The 22,707-nt window shown below is 44.0% G+C and overlaps 1 protein-coding gene across 2 annotated transcripts in view; it reads right to left on the reverse strand.

Annotated features, from left to right (window-relative positions):
• The window catches only part of LOC147734645 (protein mono-ADP-ribosyltransferase PARP12-like), an 844,521-nt gene that overhangs the window by 108,412 nt on the left and 713,402 nt on the right, over positions 1-22,707 (reverse strand). For both annotated transcript variants that reach the window (XM_086952943.1, XM_086952944.1), the window contains exon 7: positions 5,864-5,960. In XM_086952943.1, the coding sequence (XP_086809069.1) occupies positions 5,864-5,960 (97 nt within the window). The remainder of the gene's footprint in view (positions 1-5,863; positions 5,961-22,707) is intronic.

Consider the following 22,707-nt stretch of genomic DNA (forward strand, 5'->3'; position numbering starts at 1 on the left):
GCACAAAGATGGGAACGCATTCAATAACAATACCGACGAGGGTAAGGGTGAATTACAAACCGAAAGCAGTCCCAACGGTCTCCTACCGGACACAGTAATACACTACGAACCAGACGGCGGAACAATGGAGTCGATGCCAATGCACATTATCACCAAGAGGAGGAGTCACATTAACTCATGGCTTGAAAGACTTCTGTAGTATTCTGTGTTTAAATTTGTCTCTTTAGGCACTTGTAGTTGGAATCCTTATGTCGTGGTGTTCTGGATTCCTTTATAGAATGAGGGGGTTGAGGTTTTGACAGTTATTCCTGACTGGTCGGTTGTGCTATCTGTTGCTGAAAATCACTTGAGATAAATAAACTACAACTTAAAGACATTAAGCCTGAGAAACGTACAAAATTCTTGTTGGCGACGATCCTCAAGAGATCAACAAGGACCCACATGGAACCTCGTAGTGATAAATGAAATCGAAGGAAACAGCAACGGAAGCAGCGGAGCATGTAATGATCGTGATCGCTTCAAGCTACTCGCAAAAACAAGATAAGTGATTAAATAAGCTTTGCAACAGAGTGATCGGCACAGTGATTATATGTGTGAAGGGCGAAAAGCGGCTCAAGATCTTATTTCAACGCTGTTGGCGAGATGCGATTGGCAACGTTGCAAGACGTGGTTGGCAACGCGACGAAGAGCGCGAGCTGTGTCGGCCATTTTATGGCGTATTGCAAAGTGTGGTGCCCGCGGTTGGAAATGCGAGCAGGAGCATTGACGCATACTCAGTCGGCCATTTCACGTGGTTGGCAAAGTCTGATGCGCAACCGCGAGCAGGAGCATTGACGCACGCTCAGTCGGCCATTTCACGTGGTTGGCAAAGTCTGATGCGCGCCTTCAATTACGTGCATAGTGCCATGGAAATTAAAGGTGGTTGACATAACAATGATTTAATGTGTAAACGGAACGACCAATGTCATGGAAAATATAGATGAAGATTTAAAGGAAAAACGTTGTAGTTAGACGGTCAGGAACAGCGCAGCAGTGTTTTGTGTACATTAAAAAGGAGAGTTCATCATTATAAGCAGTAGGTTTCATTTTGGCGAATAATTTTCTTTTTAAAGCTGACAATTATTTTTAGATTGTTGGCTAAACAACAGACTGTGCTGTTTGGAAGGATTTCTTGTGTATAAAATAATTGATTTATTCTTACAGTTGTAAAAAAAAATACAATCTGTTTCTGCACCACCTCCTTTTCTGGAAACACCAGGAAACCCACCAATAGCATGGAAAAAATGGTTTGATGCATTTGAGACTTACCTGGGGGCAATAGGTGCATCTAGGTACTGTGCAGAGAGGAAAAAGTACTTACTTTTACATTCATTAGGATTTGAGTGGAGGGAAATTTATAAGCATTTACCTCCATTAGTAAGAGACAATGCAGAAGAGGATATTGATGAGTATATGGAGACTAGAAGGAAGTTGGAGTTGAGGTTTGATATAAAACCTAGTCTTGTGGTAATTAGGCATAAATTCTTCAAAAGAGAGCAATTGCCCGGTGAGGATGTCGAAACGTATGTGTCTACACTTAGGCAATTAAGTGCAGAGTGCGAATTTGAGGCGTTCAGAGAACAGTTGATTAGGGACCAATATATTTGCAAATGCTCAGACAAGTCGATTCAACAAAAGTTACTTACTTTGGGAAATCCTACTTTGGAGGAAACTATTCGCACAGCTAAGAGTATTGAATTGTCTAAAAAAGAAGTAAAGGAACTTGAAAAGAAGAGCGAGGAGGCAGTTGCTGCGGTCAGAGCTAAAGAAACTAAGACAATGCCTGGTACACAATGTTATGAAAGAAACACCTTGCCTGGTTCACAACGTTACGAAAGGAACACTTTTTTCAAACCAAGTGACATCTGTTACAGATGTGGTAATTTGTCGCACAATAAGGGAAACAAATTCTGCCCTGCAGGAAATTCCACTTGCCGCAATTGTGGAAGATATGGACATTTTGCTAAAATCGGTCAAAATAATAGTCAGTCAAATCCAGGGTTCTTGAATAAAAATCTAAGTCAAGGAAATATTAGTGGGGTGGGAAATGTGTCTGATATTTCTGATATTGTTGGCAAGGAATGTTATTCTATCAATAGTATTCAAGATGATCTTAAGGAGATGGTTGTGGTGGTACATGATGAAGAAATTATCACAGGAGATTCAACATAATGTATTGATCCTTATGTCGAAATTGGTTTCGGTAACGAAACTCTTATGCTGCTTGTTGATTCAGGCGCAAGGATAACGATGATTACTCATGAGTTGTTTAGCGAAACATGGCCTGAAAGAACGTTAGAACCTCCAGATAGGGCTCCTGTTTCTTATGAGGGGGGTAAAATAGATTTGGCTGGTTATTTTGAGGATGTACTACAATTTAAAGGAAGGAAAATACTTGGGAAAATGTATGTCGCTATAAAGGGTTTAAATATATTGGGATGGCTTCATCAGGGTTTGTTCCAAATGGTTCTTAGACCAGGCACATAAGAGCAAGTTAGTGTGGTTGATTCTTCTGATTACACGGAAAAATTGAGTCTTGCCTTTCCTGTAGTTTTCTAGAAGGGTCTTGGAATGTTTAAAGATACCCCTTTTGTCATCGTTTTCCAGGATGATGTTCTAATTTTTGGAGAAAATAAAATTGATCATGACAAATCAATAAATCAAGTTTTGGAAATTATGCAGGAGAAAGAGTTGTACTGAAGAGTGAGAAGTGTGTTTTTCTCAAGCAAAAGATGGAGTTTCTTGGTCATGTAGTTTCGCATGATGGTGTTGAACCCCGTCCGGGGTTGGTTAAGGGTATCGTTGATGCTAGTCCACCCGTTGATAAGTCTGGTTTGAAGTCTTTTATTGGACTCAGTGAAGGATTACGCTTCAATGGTTCCACCTTTAACTAACATGTTGAAGAAGAGTGTCCCGTTCAAGTGGGATAAGGGTTGTCAGGAAATGTTTGATTGGATAAAGTTGAAGTTAGTGAGTGACAGAATTTTGAAACCTTTTAATCCTAACAAAAAGTGTTGTACTATAACTGTAGATGCAAGTGGTTTTGGACTTGGAGCAGTTCTTACTCAAGAAAACGGACATGCAGACAACACTATAGGATATGCTTCTAGGGTTTTGAGAGAAGCAGAGATGAGTTTTTCAGTCATAGAAAAAGAATTGTTAGCTTGTTGGTGGGAAGTCAGGAAGTTCAATCCAATTATCTGGGGAAGTCATTTTGTGCTAAGGACTGATCATAGTCCATTAGTATCTATTTTGTCTGGCTCGGTTGTCATCGAAATTGTTGCAGTATAATTTTGTTGTTGTTTATTTACCTGGTATGAAGAATGTACGGGCAGATTACCTGTTACGTTTTCCAGTTACTGGTAATGGTTCAGAATTTGAAAAAGAAGATGATCAAGATGATTGCTTTGTTGCTGCATTGGAAGTTGAAGAAATGTGTGCCGTGAGTGAAATTCAGTGGAAAAGAGAGTTGATGAAGGATGAGGTTCTCGTACTTTCTGAGAAAAGGTTGACCAAAGGAGAAAAATGTGTCTTATCAGTTTCAAACTTACGTGAAAATTTCTGAAGAGTTAACTGTAGAAGATGGTATCCTTCTACGTGATGAAAGACTTATACGCCCTGAAAGTTTAAGAATACGTCTGTTAAATGGTGCACATGAGGGGCATTTAGGGAAGACGTTCACTAAACGTAGGCTAAGAGATGTGTTCTGGTGGCCACACATGGATGTATGCGTGGATGAACTTGTTGATAGTTGTGTGGTTTGTAAATCATCTGACAAGAGTCACAAGGTGAGGACACCACCTATGGAACCAGTTGATTTTCCAGGGAGACCATGGGAAAAAATTGGTATCGATTTAGTAGGACCGTTCAATCTTCTACCATCTGCATCACGTTTTGCTGTAATGGCTATTGATTACTATTCAAAATGGCCAGAAGTACGATTTATCAATGAACCTACTACACCAAATGTGATTAATTTTTTAAAGGATATTTTCTTAAGAGAAGGTTTTCCTTCTTGTGTAATGTCTGATAATGGTGTACAGTTTGTCAGCTCTGAATTTCAATTTTTTTTAAACAAGGTGGTGTCATACATCTGAAGAGTTCTTTTTATCATCCTCAAGCAAATGGACTCGTTGAGAGGATGAGTAGAGTTTTAAACAATTGTGTGCAGTGGGCTATAGCTAGCAAATGCGTTGTGGAAAATGCAGTAAGTTCTATGCTCTGGTTCTATCGTACTACTGCACATTCGTCAACTGGAGTTTCTCCTTTCTAACTTTTAAACGGTAGAAAACCATCTACCAAAATATGCCCAGGTTGGATGCCAAAATGGGTAAAAATGAATTTTATGGATGATATTGATGGTTTTGCAAGAGGTAATGTTAGCAGAGCCCAAGAAAAACAAAAGGTATATTTTGATGAAAGGAAAAAGGTTCTTCCGCACAGTATTTGTGTTGGAGAAGTTGTGCGGATTAAAAGTCCTGTTCACGTAATTAAGGGGCGGGAAAAATTCTTGGAACCTTTTATTGTTGATAAGGTTTCTGGGAATGCGGTGAGAGTCAATAATAAAAATTGGTGGAATATTTGTAGAATTGTTAAGGTAAAGGATCGGAATGTGGATTGTAATACTTTCTTTGCAAATTCCAATTCTAATACAAAAATTGCTTTTGTGAAGGGAAACGATAAGAAAAATGATAGTGACCTTGTACCTAATCTTTGCAGGAGCATGAGAATTTGTAAGGTTCCTTCCAGATTTAGATGAGTTTCTTTTGCATATTCATTGTCATTTGTTTTCTTGTTAAAGCCTTATTACGGGTCTTCTTTTGTTATCTTTTCTTCTGTGGTTCTTTTATCTTTCTTTTCTTTCTTTTTACTCTGCTTTTATTTCACATCTTATTTTCTTCTTTTGTTGGTTTTGGGAGAGGGGATAATGTAGTATTCTGTGTTTAGATTCATCTCTTTAGGCACGTGTAGTTGGAATCCTTATGTCTTGGTGTTCTGGATTTCTTTATAGAATGAGGGGGTTGAGGTTTTGACAGTTATTCCTGACTGGGCTGTTGTGCTATCTGTTGCTGTAAATCTCTTGAGATAAATAAACTACAACTTAAAGAAATTAAGCCTGAGAAACTTACTGCAACTTCTTTGAGGAAAAACAACTTGCACACATCCGGACCAAGCACTAGATGGCAGGAGTATGCATAGCTTGTGTATCTACAGCCACACATGCCTCAAACCCATATTTCTCCTCTTTTCAAAAGTGTTAGGCAGGGCTAAGTTTCAAGCAAAAACAGTATGTACCATTTCCTATTTCTTGAGCAGTAAATAGGGAAACATCTGTTTAGCTGATTGCCTAACAATCAAGTAGAAAAAATGGTGAGACGTCTATTGGTTCCATCTTTTTTTACAAAAGTAAAAATCTAACGCAATATGACCCCATGAGTCTACTACCCATATGGAAAACTGGATCCTGTGTTGCATAAGGCTTCAACTGGAGGACAGCAGTGCAAAGACCGGATTCAATACTCAATCAATGCTTTGACATCAGTGCAGTGTAAAACCAAACTCTTAAGATGGTGCACAGACAAGACACTGATTCGTCACCTGCCTCAGATATCTGGAGAAGGCGTCAGAAGAGAAGATGACAGTTCAATATTTCCCCTGTGTCTTCTTCTGCCTCCCTCTGATATCTACAGACCTGAGTGAAGGTGGCTGAGGCTCTCATGCCACCAACCACTGCCTTCCCTGCCACCAGCAGTGTAACTATTAAGCATGAAGTATGCATCCAATCATGTAAACTATCGAAACGTAAAAATAATATAATACGTACCTTGGCTTTAACTTGTCTATGTTCTCATTGGACTCAAATCTTGGACTCCTGCAGACCTCCCTCTCTGTTCCGTAATTCAAATTCTTCTGAATCATGTCTTTGAAACAAGGAAAAAAGAGTTTATGAAATAAGTCTGGTGCTAAAGAGGTGGAAATAAATGCTTACACTAAATATGAAATCCCACAGTTACTTAGGACGCTTCTATTAAGAGTAGTATTCTTATCGTAAATGAAGATATAATCTTTCAGAATATTGTGCACACACCACCATCACCCATTGAACTTCCAATAAACGAGCTTTGCTAACAACATCTGTATAGAAAACAACAGCAGCCCACAAGCAAATTTTAATAAAAGTGCAAGCCCATCATTTTTTTTTTTTAAACGTTTTTTATTGCAGAACCAAATGCACAGTACATCATTCAATATGGGATCTGTTTGAGCAGATTCGTCGCCCTCTTATCTCTGCCCACATGCATTATACACAGCCATTTAGCCCACATCCCAAAGGCCGGGCGGCGTCATTTGTTTCCGTGGTGCATCTTTACATTGTCTATCAATTATGGTCACAGTAGGAGGCAATCCGCTGTCTGCTTTTCAAGTTTTTCTCCCCTTCCCCCACTATCATTGTGCAATGTTCGTCCAGTTTGTTAGTCTGTGGGTGGCTACCTTTACTTGTCCCTCTTCCACAAACCCCCAAACACCAGCACCTCACTGTATGGTTTGCAATCGCTCTCACTCTATACATCGCCCTCACTCTATCTATCTATCGCACTCACTCTATCTATCACCCTCACTCTATCTATCTATTGCCCTCATTCTATCTATCGCCCTCACTCTATCTATGTATCGCCCTCACTCTATCTATGTATCGCCCTCACTCTATCTATCTATCTATCTATCTATCTATCTATCTATCTATCTATCTATCTATCTATCTATCTATCTATCTATCTATCTATCTATCTATCTATCTATCTATCTCCCTCATTCTATTTATCTATCGCCCTCACTCTATCTAGCCATCTATTTATCGCCCTCACTCTATCTATCTATCTATCTATCTATCTATCTATCTATCTATCTATCTATCTATCTATCTATCTATCTATCTATCTATCTATCGCCCTCACTCTATTTATCGCACTCACTCTATCTCTCACCCTCACTCTATCTATCGCCCTCATTCTATCTATCTATCTATCGCCCTCACTCTATCTATCTATCGCCCTCACTCTATTTATCTATCTATCTATCTATCTATCTATCTATCTATCTATCTATCTATCTATCTATCTATCTATCTATCTATCTATCTATCTATCTATCTATCTATCACCCTCATTCTATCTATCTATCTATCTATCTATTGCCCTCATTCTATCTATCACCCTCACTCTATCTATCTATTGCACTCACTCTATCTATCTATCGCCCTCACTCTATCTATCGCCCTCACTCTATCTATCTATCACCCTCACTCAATCTATCTATTGCACTCACTCTATCTATCGCCCTCACTCTATCTGTCACCCTCACTCTATTTATCGCCCTCAATCTATCTATCTATCGCCTCACTCTATCTATCGCCCTCAATCTATCTATCTATCGCCTCACTCTATCTATCGCCCTCATTCTATCTATTTATCTATCGCCCTCATTCTATCTATTTATCTATCGCCCTCACTCTATCTATCTATTGCCCTCATTCTATCTATCTATCTATCTATCTATCTATCTATCTATCTATCTATCTATCTATCTATCTATCTATCTATCTAACTATCTATCTACCTATCACCCTCCCTCTATCTATCTATCTATTGCCCTCCCTCTATCTATAGCCCTCCCTCTATCTATCTCCCTCCCTCTATCTATCGCCCTCACTCTATCTATCTATCACACTCACTCTATCTATCGCATCACCACAGCATCACTCAGCACCACCACAGCATCACTCAGGGGCACCACAACATCACTATGCGCTACTACAGCATCACTGAATGCCACAGCATCACTCGTCGCCACCACAACATACCTCAGCGCCACCACAGCATCAATCTGTGCAACCGTACAACAACAACTGGTTCAAATATGTTCTCTCAATGTTTCAAGCTTTATTACAAATGTCACAAAAAGATGATAATTTTTCACTTCTGTTCTTGGATTTTCGTCACAATAAAATACACTGAACATAATCTTCACTAAAGTTATTTACAAAAGTTTAAGCTATTGCCATTATAAATTAAAATAACTTTTATTTAAGTATTAATTATTTTTAAAAAAGCCATTGTTATTTGTAATATCAAGTCACATAAATACAACACATATTGCATTACAAATACTATAGGTGTCACATTTGCGAAAGCTAAAACTATTGGCATTGTAAATGACAAAGCTATTAATTTAGCCATTTTCCAAACCAACACATAAATACAAAGTTTGTCATTTACAATACCAATAGCTCAAACTTTCCTAATGCGAGACCTATTGCATTGCAAATGCTTGTTATTGGAGCTGCGACTGCCTTGGGGGCCGGCCCAGGAGCCGAATCGGGCTCGGAACACAGTAACATCATTTGGGCGCTCCCTGGGGGGTGGGGGGGCTGAGTAGGGGAGACTCCTTCCCCTCCCCTATCTCAGTCGAGTGAGCCCGGGGACCAGACTGGGCCTGGGCCGCGGGGGATAGAGCGGGGAGCGACACTGCATTCGCCAGCTGACTGACTGTTGGACACCACTGTTGGGCGGAAGGGACTCCACGGGCCCGGGGGTCGTATTGGGCCCAAGGGAAGTGCAGGGAACAGCACTGTTCCCTCCTGCATGAAGCCTCATCTCCCTGATGGGGCCGCCTTTCACTCCTCCTCGGAGCACAAGAGCTGCCCCACCCTGCCCTTTGTCATTCTGTATGCGGCTGATGATTGCCACATACAGAATGACAGTCTGGGCTGCAAAGCATGTGGTGGCCTCCTCTAGCCTCTGTCTAGGGCAGGGCATTCAGTCAGACAGAAGACGGCCTGAGGGGGTGTGGGGGTGGAGTTGTTTCTTGGCGTTTCCAGTATAATTTTGTTTTCACTAAGGAGGCCTCTCAGGCTTCCAGCTAGTTTGAGAAGATCAGAGAGGTAAATTGGAGAGTCAGGGCCCGATTAGGATCCCGGTGAATCCGCATCCTCAGGGCCGGCGGAAGCCACCGCCGGCCCGGAGGATGCGGATTCACCGCGGCGGACACAGAAAAGACCCCCCGCCAGATTAGGATGGCGGGGTAATTTTTCCGTCCGCCGCTTTTCCGCCGCTGTCGCCTTCCGACTGCGTCGCAAAAGCTCTAATATGGTGGCGGTGTCTATCAGACACCGCCAGCCATATTAGGATGCCGGCGGAGACATGCTTTTTCACGGCAGGTTTTCTGCCGTAGAAAAGCATGTGGAGTTTGAGTATGGGAGCCCGTTGCGGGCCCCCAGGGGTGTTGGGGGATGCACATGGCCTTTGCATGCACGAAGCGGCAGGCACCACGCAGTGCCTGCTGCTTCGTGCATGCAAAGGAAAACATGCACATTTAACCTTGCGGCGGGTGCTGCTTGAAGCAGCATCCGCCGCAATGTTAAATATAGGGGATGTGACCGCCAGGGTGGCGGTCACATCCTAATTCTGAGAGAGGGAACGCTGCAGCCCCTGCGGACGGTCCCTCCACCTCAGGGGTGGCGGACGGACGCTGGTTTGGATTGTGTTGTAGGGAGGAGCTCTCAGTTTCAATGTTATTCTAGACAGAAGACAATGTACCTAGATGAGGCTTGCAGCAACATTACTGAATTTAATTAAAAATTGGATAAATGGAGTGTAGAGCAGTTTTTAGTGGGAGGAGTTTGGATTCGGTGATGCCCAAAAGAGTGCCCCCTTAATTATCTAAATGCACACATTGCTGAATAAACTTGTAATCATTAATGGCATCTCAGGTTTAAACCTCTCCAGTGAACGCATCTATTTAATCCAGCGGTTCCTGCACTGGTACTCACCTCTAGAAAAACGACAGATGCTGATGAGACTCAATAGAATGATGAAGATTTTTTAATTGTTCATATGTCTAGGAACTGCCATGTGATATGTGTTTTTGGCCCTTCGACAATAGATTTTACCATGATAAAGTTTTGGTAAGGAACAAAATGTGTTAGCAAGGTTGATTCCTGTTTTTTAAATTTTTTTATTAATATACTGAGTCTATCGAATAAAGCATTCACCTATTGAATTAAGATTGGTTTCACCATAATTTATGAATCCAAGGAGAGTTATTGATTATCTCTTCTTTCTTAACATTTCACTCAATGTTGAGGACTTATAGTATATTGTGAAGTTTTGAGTATGCCACCCTCCTAGAATATTTTATTCTGAGCCAACCAGGTTTGAATGTTTACTAGTACAGAATGGAGCCAGGTCAAGCAGTGATGAGGTTTTTGCTGTGTATTTAGGTTGCTCTGGAAATTGTCTAGCGCACTGGAACAAGTCCATGTATTGACCAGTTCTGTTACTAGCATTTGCACCCTTCTATCATTTGTGGTGCACTGTACTTCTTTAGAATCGCACAATCCTTTCCATACAGTTGTGGAATTTTGACCAATGCGTTGTGTTAGTAAAGCTTTGTTAGTCCAGTCTCTTGTGTAATAATGTTTTAGGTCTTGCCTACACAGCGCGCATGTGCTGCATAGGAAAGAGACCTTTAGCCATCGCTTCACTTTTGCAGACAAAAACGTGCACGCGTTGCATTGCTTTGAATGGCAACACCTGCATGTTTGGCGATTCTCTTGCGGGAGCAAGCTTTCAAAACCATCTGTTAGTAATTAACCGATGGTTTCTGCTCGCTCCCGCAAGGGAAACAGGCTGCAGGTTTATACACAAAGCCCCATAGTATTCCTTCACAATTCATAGGAGATTGCACCACCCCTGTTCCTCTCACTGCCGCCTCCCCTCTGCGGTGCCCTGATTTCTCTCTCAGCCAGCGCACATTACACTCCCCCTGAGAAGCAAGGAATGGGCTCCAACCCTTACTGCTCCCCTTCTCTAAGTGTGGGGGGGAACAGCACCCGTACACATTCAGATCAGCATATATGCTTCTCCCATAAGCACGCAAGCACACAGGGGACAAAGGAAGCACTCCCTGCTGGTCCGAGGCACAAAGGTGGTAGAGGAGGTCCGGGACAATGGCAGCCAGAAGAAATGCCTGTGCACTCTCCACACAGCCATACAGCGTGAGAGGAGATGGTGGGGGGAGGGCAAACCGATGCAGAGCTGCCAAGAACAGAAGAAGGTTGATTCATGCCACGCAACTCTACAGAAGAAAGTTTGGTGTTACTTAGAGATTGGCTTGAACAGTTAAGGTGAGAGGGAGGATTGACAACTTGGAGTGTTTTAGGGTGAAATGCTATTAGTCCACAATTTGAGCACCTTCTGCCGATATATGTTTTTAGGTGTGTGTCTGTGTATATAACTTGTCAGCCTCCCACCCTGCTGAGCTCTTTGACTTCTGTTGGGTTGGGTGAGGACAACTGTTTAAAACATCAATAGATAACTCGGGTTGTGACCTACATTGTGTAAATAGACAATGATGTTAATTACAGGGCAACCATTTTTTTTTATTGGAGCACAAAGTGAACAAGCATTTGCAATTCAATAGGTCTTGCATTTATGCGAGTTTGAGCTATTAGCATTGTAAATGACAATGCCTTTTATTTAAGTTGTGGTTTTTAAAACATACATAAAAGGCATTGTCATTTGCAATGCCAATAGCTTAAACTCGCGTAAATGCGAGACTTATTGCATTGCAAATGCTTGTTATGTTGGTTAGTGTGAAAAATAAAAGGTGAGACGGCGGCTTTCTGGTGCACTGTGGGCATGGTTGCATGTGCCTAAGGATACGTTTATTTCATTCCACTGGGGTCAAAGGCTCCCCACTTAAAGCCCTGAAACAACACCATGTCACAGTCACCTTATGGCCTGGCACTGTGCATCATGCATGACTCATGACTCGGACTGCCTATGTGCAAGCGCATGATGAACCCTTCCCCACCCCACCCCTTGCTTTAGGAACCAGAGCAAGGGTGACGTTCCTGATGGGCCTTTTCTGTCTCCAATGCCGCAGACAAAGGCTCAGTTCATATTTAAAATGAAAAGATGGGTGAGTAAGTAAGTGAAGGGATGGGAGGATGGCTGGATAGATTAGTGAAAGGGTGAATGAATGAATGAGAGGGTGAATGGATGGATAATGGGAGAAAGGATGGATGAGTGAGTGGAAGAATGGATAAGACAAAAGTTAAAAGATAGATGTACCAGTGGAAGGGTAGATGGATGGTTAAAAGGGTGGCTGGATGAGTGAAAGGGTAGATGATGGGAGAGTGAATGGGTGGATGGATGAGTGAAATGATGGATGGATTGATGAATTGATAAGTGAAAGGGTGAATGGCTGGACGGATGAGTGAAAGGGTGGATGTAAAGATGGATGAGTGAGTAAAAGGGAGGGTAGATATCAAAAGGATAGATAGATGAGTGAAGGAGTGCGAGGGTGGATGGATGTCTGATAGGGTCAATGGATGGATTCATAAGTGGATGAGTAGATGGATGGGTGGAAGGAAGGATGGCTAAGTGAAAGGGTCGATGGAGAGAGAAAGGGAGGATGGATAGATGACTGAAAGGGTGGAAGGATGAGTGACTGGGTGGATGGATGAGTAAGTGAAAGGATGGCTGGATGGGTGAAAGGCTAAAAGGCTGGATGGCTAGTGAATGGATGGATGGGAAGAAGAGTGGATGGATGAGTGTACTGATGGATAGGGTGAAAGGGTGGATGGATGGATAATGGATGGATGGATGAGTAAAAGGGTGGATGGAGGGATGGGTGAGTGAAATGATAGATGGAAGGATACATGGTGGATAGGTTTGCACATGGTTGAATATGTTTGGATATGGATAGACTTCATTATATGCTATTGCGTGACCTCTTCTGATGTGTCTGTAAAACTAACCTTTTGTCCCAAAAGATTTGTCCTGAATTTTGACCTCCTGTCCTGAATTTTTGTCATGAATTTTGACCCTTTGCCCTGAATTTGTACACTCACCATCCTGAATTTGGACCATGTCAGTTGGTCACCCGAGCCACACATATCATTTTGTGTAAAGCATAGGAGCTCTGATTGGATAGCTTCTGCTGGAACCGCCACTCCCGGATTAGCAACATCAAGGTTCTGCACTATGGCCAAGTGAAGGAGGCCTGGGAGGCCTATACCCCAGCGTAGGGAATAAATGGAGCTAGCTTAGTTGGCACAACAGTCCGGGTAACAGTGGGGTTGGAAAATTAGGGAGAGGGGTTGATTGCGGGCAGCAGCGCTGGCTACACACTTGGATGCCTAGAAAGCATGACTGTTGCCTGTTGGAGTCTAACATTGACCCACAGAGCAGTGGCGTAACGAAACTTGAAGGCCCCCCCTGCAAAGTACATGCAGGGGGCCTCCACACTCCTGATCCAAGTCGGAAGCTCTCAGGCCACGGGCGTGCCAGTGATGTAGGGGCCCGCGGAGCTCGGGGTCCTCCCACACCGCGGGGGCTGCAGGGGCCTTTGTTATGACACTGCTTTTCACCATTCTCATATTATAGATGTGGGTGCAGCAGAAAAAGGAAACTGGTAGCCACATTGAATATGTGCCACAAATGAAGAGGTGCCCGCCAAATTTACACCCTCTGACATCCTATGAAAGGGAAACGGTGGTCCCAGGAACTCCTCAGGCATTTTACAAGAGATAAGTTGAATCACACACTCACAGAGTCAGAGATGGAATCAGGCAGTCTGGTCTGCAAGAGAAGAGTTTGTACCTGCACTGAGAGAGCACTTTTTAGGCTTTACCCAGAAAGGACATGCACTGTCTCTGCGCGACATATTGTTTCACACAGTAGGCTTACAGTGCCCCCCCCCCCATAGCTTACCATTTGTTAGCCTCAGTGTCACTCTCATTTCCTTTGTACATGTGTGTCACATCATGCAGGCATTATGTTTTTGTTTTGTGTTGTGTTTGGCCCTCCCCTGGAGCACAGTCCAAGTATGTGTGTCCATCCACTGCTTACGTTTATGGGGCTACTTTTTTATTTGTGCTCAGGCACTCCGTATGAGTTTTTGTGTTTGCAGTCCATCTCCTATATCACCATCCATGTAGCTTTTATTCCCTGCCATCAGTTCCCCTTCCATGTTGCTTCTTTTCCCTCCTACCAAGTAGTTTAGTCCACTGGACTCTATGCCACTTTGCTCTTCTCTGCACCATTCTACTCTACGCCACTGCACTTGACGTCCCATGCCACTCTACTCTGCACCACTCTATGCCACTTCACTTTATGCCACTGTACTCTACATCACTATACTCTACCCTATGCACTCTATGCCACAGCACTCTACTCTTCAATGCTGTATGCCACTGCACTCTACACCACTGCACTTTATACCACTGCATTCTGCAACTCTACTCTGCACCACTGTACTTTATTCTACTGCGCTCTATGCCACTCCACGCCACTGCATTTTACTCCACTGCACTTTAGGCTACCGCACTCCACCAGAGAGGCCCTGTTACCATTATAGGAAGGGGGGGGGGAGTCACGTCAGGGGTAAATGGTTGCTTTTATATATCGGGTCACTTAGAAGGCACACTGTACAGCCCTCGAGACAAGGAGCACACGGGTGGTTGGAAAAGCATATATATCCCCTGTGGGCCGGCTGAGTAGTCTCACTGAGTAGGTTGTGGGAGTGGGGGTGATGCTCTACTGCTCCGGCCCCTGGAAACCTGAAGTTCAAGACATAGACATCAAGAGCAGTGAAACACAGAGGTCTGTCGGGTGGCTCCCGCAGCAGGATCCTCCCAAATTTCGGGGAAACTCCCTAAGATGAATCACAGCTCAAATCAGAACAAACATTTATGGCACTAAATGACAAAATAGACAGCGTGTTAGCTGCAGTGGAGAAACTTGGGGCGGCCCTAGAAAATATAAGGGCTTTGCTTGAAAGCCAAATAGACAAAATCACTAGCGATTTTAACCAGCTGCAGGCAGACCAGTGCATACTAGCAGACAAACAACGCACAACTGAACTACAACTGGAAGAATTGCAGCCAGCCACACAGGAAAATACTTCTACGTTCTAAGTGCTTCTTGGTTGCATATCTGAATTGGAAGATAGAGTAGAGGACGCAGAAGGCAGATTACGCCGCAATAATATACGCGTAATAGGACTACCTGAAGAAACCAAAGACCTGGATGCTGTGTATACAGAGTGCTGGCTGCATGAATGGATGCTTATATACCTCAAGTATCCAAGGATCTAAAATATGTTCTAAGCACTATAAACTCTGGAAAACAAAACCCAATACCGTCAGATGTACGGGTTTTGCAGAGGAAGGATCGTACACTCCTGATTACAGGTGATTTGGTGGTATCGTTTCCAACCGTTCAAGTGTACTTGTACTAATTATTACACTTAAATTGTTACAATTTTTTCCTTTTTTTGCAGTAGCAATATTTTAGTTGGTCCTGAAGAAGGCACTGGACAGATCGATGTCCGGGTGTGCTGAAACATGTTGACCTCTTTCTAACACCAGACAGCTATTTGTTAAAAACTGTCGTTTGCACTGTTTTTAGTTTGAACTGTGAGAGACAATAATAAATATAGGGGCTATAGTGCTTAGAACATTATTTTAGACCCTTGGATACTTGAGGTATATAAGTATTGTGAATTGGGGCAAGGTATCCAGGCAGGTCTTAAAAGATCGCCTCAGACCCTATCTAAAAGTGTTTATGTTTTGCATGAACGAATGCCCAAACAGAATTGTCTTCACAATTTGTAGCTGAGCGGGTGCACCAGGTACCAGCACAGAGCCAGCCGCTGGGGCCAGCCCCATACCATTTCTGTTCCTGCTGCTTAACTACAGGGATCAATACAGTATTTTACACGAAGAACACTGTCGGCAAGAGAACAAGGTGAATGGCTCTGTGCTGATGATGTTCCCGGATTACACTCTAGCGGTCGAGAAACAAAGGCGCTGCTTCTTGGCAGTTGTACGGCGACCGCGTGAACTGAATATGCGGTACTCGCTGCTCTTCCCCGCACGCCTACGAATGGTAGATAATTGAGACACCAGATTCTTTGATGATCCGGAAGATGTGTGGGACTGGATGGAGCAGTCAGGCCATGCAGATGCAGCGACTCATCCCACTGTGATGGGGAGAGTCCCTTGAACTGCGTGACATGGCAATCACTGCAGGCTGAGACACTCCAATTGGGCCGAATAACTGGTGGCGGTGCCTAACTTAGAGCAAATGATCTCAGAGAGAAGAAACGCCATACAGCGGTGATGATGCATACTGAACAGCACGTATTGGACCTAGACAATGAAAGGGAGAAATCCTCAAGTGAAGAGGACTCTGAAATAGGCCACATTTCAGAGTCTGACACACCAACACAACCAGAGGTGACACCACAAATGGCTGACAATATCATCTGACCTCACAGTCCTCTTAGAACTAATCCTCAGGACACAGCTAACCATGGTTTCCCGTTCATTGTTGCCTGTAGGTAAGGGATTGGAATGAGACCCCCATACTCCCCTCTCCCACTCTCCGTCTGCAGCCAACAATAGCTGTAAAGTACACATAGGGAGGTATTTAGTTCAAAGCAAGCATAGATATGAAACCGAAATGTGAGGCCTCAGACAACTTCACTGGCAAATAACTCATGTAATCCAATGGGCACAGGCGCACAGAGGTCATCATCCTTTGCAGGATATGTGAACCAAATGCACCACAAACGGGGAAGTACGCTTGATACCACAAGTTGGTATACCAGTTTGAGTTGATCTGGTATACCAACTTGGTAGACCAGTTTGAGTAGATCCCTGCTACATATCTTTTCCACTATGTTGCACACATTGCCTTTAACTAGTTGTAATTATAGTTATCTAGTTACTGAACAATACTGTCATAAATGCTGGGTTTCCTCCCCACGCGCACACCTCACCTGAGTGGGCACGCTGCTATGGTCCGGAGGGGTGGGTTAACACGAGGCACATGCTGATACAGCGACAATGTCAAATTCAAATAAAAAACATGGAATGTGAGGGGCGTGCATACACCTGCTCAACGCTACTCTGTCTACTTCTATCTCAAATGTAGGTCTACACACATCACTCTCCTGCAGGAGACTTTGTGGACTCTCCTGGAGGCGGAGCACCTGCGTCGTCGCTGGAGAGGCTAGGTTTATACTACTGGCTACTCCTCATACGCAAGAGGGGCGTTAATATGGGTGTGGGCATGGACCCAATTCGCACAATAGGAGGTTAGAACTGATCATAGTGGGAGATATATCTTCATAAAAGCTTGTCTAAATCGTATACCACTGGTGCTGGGTGTGGTATACGCCCCTAACATTGACTAGGCGCAGTTTCTCTGTTTTCTCTTGCGGGATGTATTGGTATTCCGTGGCTGATAAGGTGCGATTACAATGCTGTCATTGACAAGTCACTTGATCGTTCCTTCCCTCAGCTACCGGGCATACACTCCCTGACTAACGCTTGGGCATTGAGAGACTGCATGCACCACTGGTCAATTGCAAACCTATGGTGGACACGGCACCCCAACACAAGAATATACTCTTAATATTCAGCGCCGCACAGCTTGCATGTGCGCATTGAACGCATAGTGGGCTTTCTGTAATTTCACACCATGATAGACCATGCAGAGCCCCTTGGTTGCACGCACTCTGACCATAACCCCCTGCTGCTACGCCTAAAATGGGAGGCGCCTCACCCAGTGATACCCACATGGCGACACCAACCATCTGCCTTGGAGGACGCATTATTTCGGGACGCAGTAGGTGTAGCCACGGCTGAAATCTTTGCACTCAATGAGGGGTCAGCAGGCAACACACTCAAGGAATGAGAGGCGTTTCAGGTGACCATCAGGGGCAGATGCCTGGGTATCAACTGGAACATCTGCAAACAACTAGAAGAAGTGGGGGGAGGGCAGAGAGGGAGCATATGCACTTGGAAACAAACATAGCATAGAGGCACTTGAAGCAAAACGTGGTGTACTGGCAGAACTACTGGAACACCTAAGATGCGTAAACTATGCGGCACACTCAGCCAGAGGGCATGCACACTCAGATCGGGCAGGCATATCATGGCTTATATGACAAGATATCACAGTCCATATCTGCCCTCCAAGATGTAGCAGGTCGGCTACACTACACGCAAGTTAAAATACATGCGAAACTGGTCCGCTACTGTAAGGCCCTCTACAAATCCAGAAATACATTCAGTGACATACAATGACCTACCATGCTTTCCCAGGTAACACTCCCGAACCTGGACCAGTCTTAAACCTTAGAAATGGAGGAAACTATCATCCCATGGAGAGGAGATTGGAGTGGCGATACAGGTGTTAGCCACAGGTAAAACCCCGGGCACAGACGGCCTTCCCTCTGACTATTACAAAGCTTACGCATTTAGTAACACCACACCTGAAGCAATTATACAACGCTGCACTTGATATGGGCTTACTCCCCCCTCAATGAGGGAGGCACTACTCGTTTCTCTTCCAAAGCCGGACAAAAACCCGACCAAGCCGGGATCATATCACTTGTTAGGTTTGCTAAACACAGTATCAGAAGGCTGGTACCACACACCTGTTATACTTGAGCTTCCACAGGAGCAGAAGAACTTTTCCCAAACTCCACTGCAGCGAAGGATTAGATTCGCTAACAGTAAAAAGGGGGAAAGGGGGATGGGAAAGACAAGAGAGACTCCACTGCTATGCCTCCTTCTACTGGTATCTTACGAAAGTCTGCTTAGGCATCTGTAAATAAAAATTAACATTATTAATAGTCAATACACTTTTCTATCTCTAGCTTTGCTAAATTTACGGCATCTTTTCTTCCTACTCTTTACCTGTCTTTCTGCAGTGGGCAGCCTCTCTCTTATTGCTTAGCATGCACAGATGTAATGTAGATATAGATACTGTCTCTCTCTGCTCAGCCTGTGCAGTTGAAATGTAGAAATCATCTGCTTTAATGTTCTTCATTTCTTTCAGATACTACAAGCTACTAGTGTATAGGATGGTAAGTATAATATATGTAGATATATAGTCAATTTGACGGTTATCAGAGGATAACAGTATTGGAGTGATCTTACCTAATTCATTATTTTTAGTGTATTTAAGAGTCTTAGATAATTTTAAATTCTGTTTTATCTTTCACCCATACATAATTGATATACGTTTGTAGTCTGAACATACGATCATTTCTCACAATGACATTTTTGATAAAGATTTTTTTTACATAAAAACTTTTTAGGCAATAATCTTTTACTAGGTTTTTAGATAAATTAATTGTATTTATAGGACATTATATGTATTTTTCTATTTATTGTATTTATTTACATATTTATGGAAATATAATTATGATTGTGGGAATCATTTGTCTTGACATAGGTAAAATGTTAGGTTTTGCCCTTGACTTATTTTGCACATATTGTCTGTAACACAATGTTTTATGTTGCCAGAACAGCAATACATGAGATATTATACTAATACCATACTGTTCTTGGCAACCAGACATGATGTCTTAATTAGCACTAGCACTTTACACAGTTTGCACAGGTGGGGTACTATTTTATCACATAAGGTACATTTTAGGCACTTTGTTTGTAATGTTTATATGAACTAGTACTAACATAGTTATGTTATGATGTTATGAAAGATTTGTAGCGCGCTCTAATACTCTAGAGTGTCCTGGCGTATAGGCAGACTGTGGCTTCTGGAAATAAAGATTAATTAGTAGGGCTGGTTGAAAAGATGCCTTTTAAGCAAATTCTTAACAATGTGGAAGTCCTGTGTATGCCGCAACCTGTCAGGAAGGTTTTTCCATAGAGTAGGTACTTTAACCGAAAGAGACAGGCCCCCTATCCTGATGCGACAAAAGCGGGGAGTAGACATCCAGCTATGAGAAGCTGAGCACAGAGAGCGACTGTGGTTTTAGAAAGCTAAGCGCTTCTTAATATAAGAAGGCCCCTGGTCATGCAGAGCTCTATGAGCTAGGGTGAGGACCTTGAACTGAACCCTCTGGGCCATGGGAAGCCAGTGCAGGTCGCGCAGGTGTGACCTCTCACTCGATCTCTTAGAGATATTAAATAAGAGTCTGGCCATCGCATTCTGAATCAATTGAAGTTTGTTCATCAGATATCGGGGATACCGATGAATAAAGCGTTGGCGTAGTCGAGCCGAGAGAGACTGAGGGCCCAAGCAACCATTTCCTTGGCCGGCCTTGGAAGCATAGGGAAGAACTTTCTCAGAGTCTTAAGGGTGCCAAAACAGACCCCAGTAAGTTTTTTGATGTGCTCTGAAAACCAGAGGTCATCTCTGAACCATACCCCAAGGTTCTTCGCTGGGCCACCCACAGAACAAGGGCATGGAAAATCCGGGGGCCATAAGAGCGGAGGAAACTGGCCATACAGCAGTACCTCAGATTTTTCCCCATTACACTTGAGTTGGGCCCTTGCCAGCCAAGTAAATACAGCTGAGAGGCACCTCTGAGCAATACCTGTATCTAAATCAGGGCCTTTCCAAGTGAATAGTAGTTGGGTGTCCTCGGCGTATGCCATGATTTTCTCACCCAACTCCACTGCCAGAAAGATCAGGAGGGTCAGATAGACATTAAAAAGCAGAGGACTCAAGGTCGAGCCATGCGGAACTCCGGTCGATAGCTTCCTATCGGAGGATGAAACGGGTGGCATCCAGACCTGCTGGGTGCGCTCGTTTAAAAAGGATTTTAGCCAAGCCCACACAGAACCGGCAATGCCAATAGAAGAGAGCTGGGCAAGAAGGAGCTGATGAGGCACTTTGTCGAAAGCAGCAGAGAGGTCCAACAAAATCAAGGCCGCTCTGCCGCCCCCGTCCAGGCACTCTCTGATGGCCTCAGCCATTTTAACCAGCGCGTTTTCAGTGATGTAGGCTGATCTAAATTCCGATTGGGCAGGGTGAAGGGCCCCTGAGGCTTCAAAAAAAGTCTCAAGCTGTCGGAAGACCACATTTTCACATACTTTGGCCAGTGCTGGAAGCAGAGAGATCGGGTGGTAGTTAGAGGGTACGGAGGGATCTGGAGTAGATTTTTTAAGAAGAGGAAGAAGTTTGGCCTGTTTCCATTGCGCCGGAATTGTGGCTGACTGAAGGGAAAGATTGATATTGGTAGCAGCTTCCGAATACACATTCTCTGCCACCTCAGCAAAGATTCTGGCTGCGCATGGATCAAATGGGGAGCCTGATTTTAGAGATTTCAAAATGGCTAGAATGTCAGAGCCCTCAGCAGGTGAAAACTGAGTAAGTGCGGAACTAGGGAGCTTACATGGCAGGGGGGTAGTAGATAAAGATAACCTCTGGTCATCCGAAGGAGGTCCCAGACTGTCCTGAATGGACTGTATTTTATTGATAAAAAAGGAAGATAACTCTTCAAACCATTGAGAGAGTCCTTTTTTCCGCGCAGGGAGACATAAAACTTCTGACAATTGAGAAAATCTTGTTACTATTGTTGTTAGCTTTTGCAATTCGATCAGCATAAAATGTCATCTTTAGCTTTACTAACCGCTGCATAGTAATCTCTTTGAGCCGAGCGAAGTGCAGATTTAGCAATGGGACAATACTCTGCCCGCCAATGGCGTTCCAATTTTTTGCAACCCAGTTTCAGCTCTTTTAAAAATGTCAAAGACCAAGGGCTGGAGGGGGAGGACCGGAGAGTCCTGTAGGCAGGTGGTCGAGAAGAAGAACCCCCTGGCTAAACCAGGCATTAAAACTATCCACTGCCCCTCCGAGATCATAAGCGGGCGCCGGATGAGTATCTAATAGAGCCTCCGATAGCGTGGGAATAATGATCTTCTGGGAAGGGGGGCCCTGGGTAACGACCAAAGGAGAAGAGGGTTTTCCCGAGTCCCATGAAAACCTTATCAGAAAATGATCAGTCCATGCAACTGGAAGTGGGTCCAGAACGATCAGGTGCCCCCGTGTGAGACGACAGCATGACCCACTGAGTCAACTGAGTCAGGTCAAGTAGATCCAGCAGGGCAACGGAATCTGGGGCTGCTGGTGAGTCTAGATGGATATTAAAGTCACCCAGAAGAAGAAACTTGGGAAAGCGAAGAGCATGAGGGGCGATAGCGCCATCTAGTGACGTCATGAAAGCTCCAGGAAGACCAGGAGGGCAATACACCAGCGTACCACCCAACGTAAAATGGGGTGAGAGGACAAAGGTGAAATCCAAGGCCTCCACCAGCTCCCTAGCAGTTTCACACGTGAAAGCCCAAGCCTCCCTAAATACCACCGCAGTGCCACCCCCTCTCCCGGAAGTGCAATCGGCCCGGGCGGTACGATAACCCCGAGTGACAGCCGCACATGACTCACTTAACCAGGTTTCAGTTATGAAAAGAGCGTCCAACTTGTCTATAATGAGCTCATAGATGTTAAAGGCATATTTAGCCATAGAGCGAGCATTGATAAGAGCCACGAAAACTCTGTGTCCACTAACAGCTAGGGGACCTGGACGGAGCCAATTAGCTTTAAAACAAAAATTACAAACAGGGCACATACTAGACAGATTGTCCAGGACAGCCCACTGTTTGTTGCCAGCACAAGAAAGTGAGTCAAGAGCCAGTAGTTCATCGCGGCTATAGTGACGCCTGCCCCCTAACATAGCTGGCATCAAACCGGCAGCATGCCTGGCACTGGGCACTACCGGGGCGCGGACGGGCGCAGACCGGCTTGCCTTTGGCATGCCGGTGGCACGCGTCCACTG

This window comes from Lissotriton vulgaris, chromosome 1_2 (assembly GCF_964263255.1).
Source record: "Lissotriton vulgaris chromosome 1_2, aLisVul1.2, whole genome shotgun sequence".
Lineage (NCBI taxonomy): Eukaryota > Metazoa > Chordata > Amphibia > Caudata > Salamandridae > Lissotriton > Lissotriton vulgaris.